Below are 8,658 nucleotides of genomic sequence, written 5' to 3'. Positions count from 1 at the left end.
ACCACTCTAGAAACCAATAGTAAAACTATTTGAACACAAACACAAAACGATTAAAACGTGTTGGGTAACTTTATTGTTAAATCACAATACTCTGTCTTTTTCATTATCCACAACAATAAATATGACACTCCGCAGAAACTGATCACAAGTTCACTAGCTCACAGTTCAAACATAAAATATATATATATATATATATATATATATGCTTACAGCAATATTTCTTATTTTTTCCACACAAAAATCTAAGTTAAAAATTCTAAGCTAACTTGCAATTAACTTTGCTAACAGCTGAATTTTATGCACTTCACTTAGCTGTTATTCAAACTATGTTTGAGTGGGCTTCTTAATTTGGCATTTAAAAACTCCAACAACTCAAACCAAGTAAAACAGGTTGGTAAATATAGCAATAAAATGCACTTATATTACAATCTATAGAAGCTGAAGACTTAAAATAGGCATATTTAAGAGGGAATCTACTAGTATATGTATATTCTAAAACATACCATTATTACCTGACTGCTGATAATGTTAAATAATTGACATGCCCCACTCAACCTTATTTAGGAAGCTACTTTTCCTAAGGATGTAGGCTAACATGTAACACATCTATGCCTATAGGCAACAATTATTCACTAATGAGAAATTTTCAGTTTTCATGGCAATGTAAACTATAATTGTGTTATTTACCCTAATGCACATATACTATACATTATAGGTCTAATAAAAATGCAAAAGATGCAAATTTTATTTCAAAAGGCATTCACTTCCAAATTTTTCCTTGTTTGTTTACACCATGGATCTTTGCTGTTTTCTAATAGATGAGACTATATATCTAATAGCTTAACATTAGTAGATGAACCTATAAAATGCAAAAATCACTCCATTTTAGTCTTCATGGGAAGAAGTATCTCCCTCATCTTCCACTTGGTTCCTATACACTCCCTTATATTCACTCTCATAAAAAAAAACTTGAATAGAAAAAAAATATATTTTTTATTGATGACTTCATGTTTGGATGAAATTTCCAAAAAAAAAGTACCAGTTTTTTTTTCCATTCCAATCATAAATTAACAAAGTGGCCAAGAGACATAACTAAATCAGAAAAAGGATCATTTAATAATACACTACACTCAAAACAGAAGTCAGAGAAGAACTTGCTCACTTTTATTGCAACACAAAGTCTATCTCATCGTCTAATAACACAGCCAAACTGTTTTTCTTATACTTACTATAACTCTCAAAGAAAGATTTGAAAATTATAAAGAACTTTGCACTATTCATTTCTTAGTTTACAGGAAATATAGTAAAGTAACAGGGAATATTTTTCCCACCCTTTACCTACCATTCCTGTTCCATTACAAGAAGGACACTTGACTGCTTCAGTTCCAGGTTCACAGCGTGAACCATTACACTTACTACAAGTGTCTGGAACATTAATTATAACATCCTTGTTGACTCCTCGAGATGCTTCTCGGAAAGTCAAATTCATAATGACCTAGTTTGCGACATAGAAAAAAAAATATATGTTTGAAAAAGATCATACAACAAAAATGGTGTTTATTTTTTAAACCTTTAATTTTTTGAAAGTAACTTTTTATGTTGTTTTATTTCTAATTTAATCTGGATTAAATTAAAACAAAGGACAAATTAACAATGTTCTGCAATCAATCCACCAAATAAAATTTATCACAACCAACCAACTAATAAATATTTTATTTTTAAGTTCCTAATTCTTTGTACAAGTCTGTGATAATTTAGAAGGGCTAAATACCTGAACCTATAGGTGATTCTCATGATGTAATGAACAAAGTAACTACTTTACATACTACAATTTATCAATAGCAAAAGTTTTTAAACTATGAAAAAAAATTACAAATCTAATACATACAGATTTCATTAGCAATACTAAATATCTGGTTAGAAATTAGCCTAGTAACTGAGTCTGAACAGCAAGGGGTAGAGAAGTATTTTCTCCATGTGCATTCATGCATTTTACTACACTGTCCTTTTTCTAAAGCTGATTCTGTAATACCATGGATAAAACTATCACTTAAGTTTCATGATACTTCAGTCACTTGCAAAATTTCCAATCATAACTTTCCAGGAACACAGCACTTTACCTGCTCAAGGCATTTGAGTGTTTCCCTGATTTGACCATGACCACATTTTTTTTTAACATGCCTGTCTGAGCTTGCAGACAAAAGAATAACTTCCACATAAAAGCAGAGGTACACACACACACACACATTTGCTATAGTTTAATCCTATCTCAATGGGTGTTCTTACGGTCAGGGATCAAAGGGCATGTCATCATGTTTGTAGATTTACATTCAAAATTCTACTGATCTATTATTTTATGAATGTACGTATTATCCAAATTTTAGTATTAGACATTAGTTAATTTCTTAATTTAAAAGTAAATATAAAAAAAAATCCTAAATATCAATTTTTGTGTGTCACATGGTATGTTGAATGCAGTTTTGGCTCAAATTAGATGTTTGTGACGTCTAAATACAAAGTGTATAGTTTCTTACAAATTAGAAACTCAAATTATCTATATTGACAAGCTAAAATATCAAATAAGAATCTACTATCTTTTCTATTTCCTGAAATATATTATTATATCTAGTAAATCAACCAAGATGGCCTTGCCCACTGCTTATATTTTTGGAAATACATGCAGTTACGTAGTAGAATTTCAAATGGTCTGAAATGGAGTCAATTGATAATTTAAATTTAGTAGTTAAAATGTACTTTGGATTCATCAGTTAAGTAAAAGCTGATATATAGTCAGTTTATGATATTTGCCAACATAATTGATACACACAGTTGTCTTTTATACAAATATGTTTTAATATACACATAACAATACAATTTACAATAACAGTTATTACAAACAATGATTTATATACAAAAGTTTCACAAACTTACAAGCATTATAAAGTCTTCTTTCTAGTTGGGAACTTCTTCAATATCTTATCGAAGGTACACGATGAGCAGTTGACGTATATTTAACAGTATAAGCTATGTATGTTTCTAAATAGAAATGTAATCTACACAAACGTTGATATTAAAATAAATATATAATAATAAATCCATCACAGTGATTATGTACATCTACTTCGCCTAATGACGTGTGTATAACAAATCGAAAACTCAGAATATTCCCCATGTTGTTTTCTCAGCATCTGCGAAGTGTTTACATGGGAAACCCATTCTTTTCATGGTAAAATCAAAGTGGTAAATCAAGAGATAATGGAGCTTGAAATATATTATTTTAGACCAAAATACAGCTTAGTTACTAAGCCTGATAAATTATAGTGGAATTTTGTGGTATTGATATAGTAATTTGATTTTTTGTTATTTCAAAATGCATACAAAAACCTAAAAATGCTTGCTCCAGTCTTTTATACTCCACTCAAATGCCCTTGGCAAATTCTGATTTGGAAATTTCTCCACCAACTTCAATGCACCTTCTATCTAGGTACTGTATATAAGCACCTAATTCAGATAATGTAATTACTTTTTCGTGACATAAACTGGCTTTTAGTGAGGAGGTAGGGCTGGAGAGTGTTAGCAGAGGTAAGTATTATTAGAAATACATTTTCAGTTTAGGAAAATGTTATCTTCCCAAACATACTTACCTCCACTGACACTATAGCTAGAAATCTACACTTAGAATGTGGAGAGGCCAGTGCAGGCATGAACCATACAGAAAGTGTCTCTATAGAAAAGGAGTGTACCAAGACAAAGATGGTACAAGAGTGGGAGAACCACACTACATCCAGAACAGGTATGCTCTTCACCTGGAACTCAGTTCCTATATCAAAGGTAGAATAGAATATGAGTAATTGTTAGTATAGGCCAGCCCCAACCAGATAATCGAGGTTCCACAACTCAGGGTTGGAATTAAGGTGGTTGTGGTACCTATATCCCATGTTGGTGGCTAGGGCTATTGGACCGCAAAGTTATATATATAGATACTTTTGATTGGATCCCAACCAAGGCGATGCGTTTTGCACCACCAGTATAACAATAAGAAAGTAAGCAACACCAAAGAGGACAAACTTTCTCCTAAATCTGAAGAAGTCCAAAAGGCAACACCCCAGGCTCAGAATGACCAGATTATGCATGCCTTACTCGAACAAAGGAACAGAACTCACCCAGTCTGGCATTATGAATATTCATCCTCACTCTCTAACCAAGTGGATAAGGAGTATTCCCCTTGCCCCTGGAATTATGGAGGGGATGTGGAACCTGTGCTCAACCAAGGACCTAAGATGGGACCACTTCGCATTCAGAATTATAAGGAGATATACAAAACCAACATTGAGAAGGGCCGTGCACCCACCAACCAGATAGCTTCGTATCAAATCTGAACATGAATTATGAGCTCCACTAATAAAATCTGGGGGGGGGGGGTGATACGCATTGGGAAGTCCTGAGGAACATTGCTCTGGAAACTGTGCAATAGGCGAATCAACTTTCCTACATTTTTAAAAGCAAACTAACCTGAAAATCGGCAGGAACAGGCAGGATCCCCTTTAGCTTTACTCACGATAGTCCATGAGTGGCAGTCCATAATTACAAGGTAATACCAGCCTTATGGAACACCCCATTTCGATAGAGCCTGTTGCAACCTGTAGTAATTATAGTGAAAGTGGTTGCTAGTGCAAGATTGAAAAAAGAAAGCATACCTTCCTAGGCAACACTTGCCACAGAGTGGGATCCAGTGAGAAATATAGGGACCCTGGAAATAAGAGAGTATATGATTGAAGAAAATACCTACGGTTAAAATCTAACAGATGTGGTCAAAATAGCTACAGGGGGTAGTCAAAAACCCTCAGAAGAGGAAACTGCCAGATCATGCAAGTAATGAGATAGGAAAGTAGTAGTAGTAGTCCACATACCAGCCTGCACAATGTCTTCCAGAGGGAAATTCAACTGGGTGGCTAATGACATAGAGATACCACAAATCTGGTGAGATGTGACACACAAAAGATTCCTCTCCTGTAACAATCCATTATAGGCCAAGTGAATCAATTTACAAAGCCACCTCGTTAGGGTAGTGGGAGATAAATCCCGGGAAATAGAAGGATTACAATGAATGAACACTTGATTCCTACTACCTCAAAATGAGTTAGTATGAGCCACATAATACTTAAGGGCCCTAACAGGACATAACAAACGATCAGGATCGGAGTGGTCATAAAGGTGAGAAATAGCTGGCAAATGGATTGTTGAGAAGGATCTTTCCCCTTCCCTGGCTGCCAGAGTCTTGGGAAGAAAAACCTATCAGGGTAAAGCAGGACAAATGTGGAATGATAAAAAGTCTGATGTACATGGATTGCAAACAACTCTGACGACACTCACAAGCCAACAACAACAAAAAATACAATTTAAGTGAAAGGTGAAACAAAGAACACAAAGCTAAGGGCTCAAAGGGGAGGATGAGACAATGCATGTCAAACAACTGTAAAATCTCAATTTGATAATTGAAAAGGTTGTTTGGGTCAAAGAATACGAAAGGATTTGAGTAGGCCTGATAGTACTAACGATTCAAAAACCTTCTGATATTTAGAATACCAAAAAATAGTGCATAAGGATGCTACCGAAAACAAAGCAAGACCCCCCTCTTAAATACCCAAGTCATAAAATAGGATATGATAGATACTTTAGGATGAAGAGGGTTTACATTCTTTCTAATACACCACTGACAATAAGTATTCCACATAACTTCCAAGCATGAAAATCGAGTTTCTGAACATCTGGGTGGAGAATGTCTGATCGAGGTTGTCTCAACAGAGACTGCCAATGTGGAAGAGGTAGAGGTAGACATTCCTGCAGATACCGAAGAAGTGGAAACCACATTTAAGCTGGCCAATATGGTGCAACCAAGAGAACTCGATGGGAAGTGGAACGAAGCATAGTCAGAACCTGGGGCAACAGCTGAATCGGGGGAAAGGCATACAGATGTAAACCTGTCCAGTTCTGATTGAACGCATCTACTACCAACGTTTGAGGATAAGGTATCAGAGACCAAAAGAACTGCAGTTGAGAATTGCAATAAGATGCAAAGGCATCGACTGTTGGAGACCAAAACTGAGAGCAAATCCACTGAAAAACCTCGTGATGTAGCATCCATTCTGTCGGAAGAATCCTGTTGAGTCGAGGCAAGCGATCTGCAATTAAATTCATCACTCCTGGAACATGACATGCTAAAGACTTATACGATGGGAATGAGCCCAGTAGAGAAGATCCAACTTACGAAAATAAAGGTCTCAAGAATATGTGCCTCTTGATGAGAAATCTGGGATACCACAGTGGAATTGTCGGAATGTATCATGACAATTTTTCCCTTCAAGAGAAACAGACCTCGAACCATTGCCCAGTGCACTGCAAGGAGTTCAAGAACATTGATATGGAGGGTAGACTCGTCTTCTGTCCAAATACCCTAGAACTCCTGAACTTGAAGATAAGCTCCCCATCTCTGAAGAGATGTGTCTGTGAATAGATGGATCTTGGGACAAGGTGGTGGAATGGGTACCCCAATAGTAGTGTTGTTCCAATCCAACCATCATTCACAATCAACGATGTTGCTCCTGAGTCATGAGACAGGATGATCCAAAGGATAGGAAAGCATGATCCATTGGTTGCACAGAGGCTCAAAGGATACTCACATATCCAAAAGAGAGAGAACCAATCCTCACAGCAATAGAAGGAGACATAATTAAAAGCCTAATAGCTCTTTTCATGGCTTGAAGCCTGATAGGTGCTTGAGCAGGACTTAAGTGAGTATTTAAAAACACACCCAGATGAATGAAATATCGCATCAGTGACAGAATAGATCTCTCCAGTCTAATAAGGAAGCTTGCTTTTGTGATTTCTAAAAGGAGAATCTGAGAGTGTTGTTCTGCTAGTTGATGGGATGGTGCCAGAAGGAGTCAGTCATCCATATAATGATGTGTGCACAGGCCCAAGGAATGCAGGTGATGAGAAAAAGCTCGAACAACTCTGAAGAAGAAATAAGTTGCTGATGCAAGACCAAAAGGTAGAGCCCTAAACTGCAGCACCTGACTCTTGTGCACAAATCTGAGAAATATCTGGGAAGATTCTGCTATGAAAATATGGAGATAAGTGTTGGTAACATCGAAATTGGTCATCTAGAGCCTTGGAGCAAAGTGCCATCGTAGGTTGAGAAAAGATTCCATTGTAAAGCGAGGAGGATCTAAAAATTGGTTGAGTCAAAAGAGATCGATGATTGGATGCCACACTCCTGTCTTCTTGGGTACAATGAATAAACGGGAATAAAATCTTGGAAGAATGGAATCAATCCTTCCTACTGCCCTTTTGGCTAACAATTCTCTTATGGCCTGGGAACAAAGTTACACTCGTCATGGATCTGTTGGAGGTGAAAAGGCAACAGGTTGTGCAGATAATGGTGGAGGTGATGTAAACTGAATGACCAACCCTGAAGCCAGAACATGAAGTACCCATGGATCCCTGGTGAAAGAACTCCAGATGTCCAGAAAGTGATGCAATCGTGCTCCCACTGCTCCCCCACCCAAAAGATAGTCACCAACGCCATAGTCAACTCTCAACCTGAGCTGAAGATCCTTGAGAATATGGACAGACTCTATTATGGGAACCAATAAATCTGGGAACCGAAGGAGGGGATCGGGAAACAGTACGAGCCAACACTCCCAAATTAGTGCCAGAAAGGCAAGAAGCCAACGACGATAAAGAAGAATGTAAACAAGCTGAATCAGTTCGTGATTGTAACATTTCTGAAACTCCGGCAAACAACATGGGATGGAGAAAAAGAGCTTCCCATAACTCCCTGACAGCAAAAGAGATTAAATGAACACTTTCTAACCCAATAAATCCCAACAAAAAAAAAACAGGAAACCAGAGAAAGAACTCAAGAAGACAATCTGACTGAGGTAGACGTCAGCAAAATCCCCAACTTGTCCACAAATTGCTGAGAGGAACAGTGATAGGCTTCCGACAAAAAATTGGATCAAAGATAAATGCCTCAGGAAAGTCGTGAGAGTAAAACAAATCCCAGAAAACTGATCTGTTTAAAGTGATCATAGGTTCCAAACTAGACCCCCACAGTTTCCAAAAGAAGGTCCATCCTATGTGAATTTTTGCAGTGATTTGCCAAAGCATGCTGTTCCGATAAACGTAGGGGACAAGGCATAGCTATCCCACCACGTAACTGAGCAACAAATCTTCCTGCATAAAAAAAGCAATATCAGGAAAAGGAGGAAAAACCAAGTAGTCACTTGCCATCCTCTCTGCCAACAAGGAAAGAGTAGAGTCAAATGCAATAGGAGATACCTCACAAACCCAGTAATCAACTGAAAAAAAGGGGCTGGAGGTGGTGATCAAGATGATCCTCTATTGAGGCCGACCTAGTTAAAGAAGGAGCAGGAAAAAGCAAGTCTAAATTCTCCCCAGCTGATCCCGGGTCATTTGCAAGCACCAAAAATACAAGCTTCAAAAACACTGTCAATGTATATTTAGTATGTTACACTAAAAGAGAACTCTTGTGTTTCACCCTTCCATAATCCTTTACCTAAGAGCCAAAGATTGTACAATAAGTAAGTAAGTCTTATTACTTGCTAGACTCTCTTTTTTTTTGAATTTGCTTCC

At 37.0% G+C, this 8,658-nt stretch overlaps 1 protein-coding gene across 1 annotated transcript in view; it reads right to left on the bottom strand.

The window, feature by feature from the left end:
- The window catches only part of LOC106467568 (protein tumorous imaginal discs, mitochondrial-like), a gene marked incomplete at its 5' end in the record, with an annotated part of 23,639 nt that overhangs the window by 955 nt on the left and 14,026 nt on the right, over positions 1-8,658 (bottom strand). The window contains one exon of the mRNA XM_022395766.1: positions 1,343-1,495. Coding sequence (XP_022251474.1) covers positions 1,343-1,495 — 153 coding nt within the window. The remainder of the gene's footprint in view (positions 1-1,342; positions 1,496-8,658) is intronic.

Source organism: Limulus polyphemus, unplaced genomic scaffold (assembly GCF_000517525.1).
Source record: "Limulus polyphemus unplaced genomic scaffold, Limulus_polyphemus-2.1.2 Scaffold2664, whole genome shotgun sequence".
Classification (NCBI taxonomy): Eukaryota; Metazoa; Arthropoda; class Merostomata; order Xiphosura; family Limulidae; genus Limulus; species Limulus polyphemus.
This window is presented reverse-complemented; position numbering and strand designations above follow the sequence as displayed.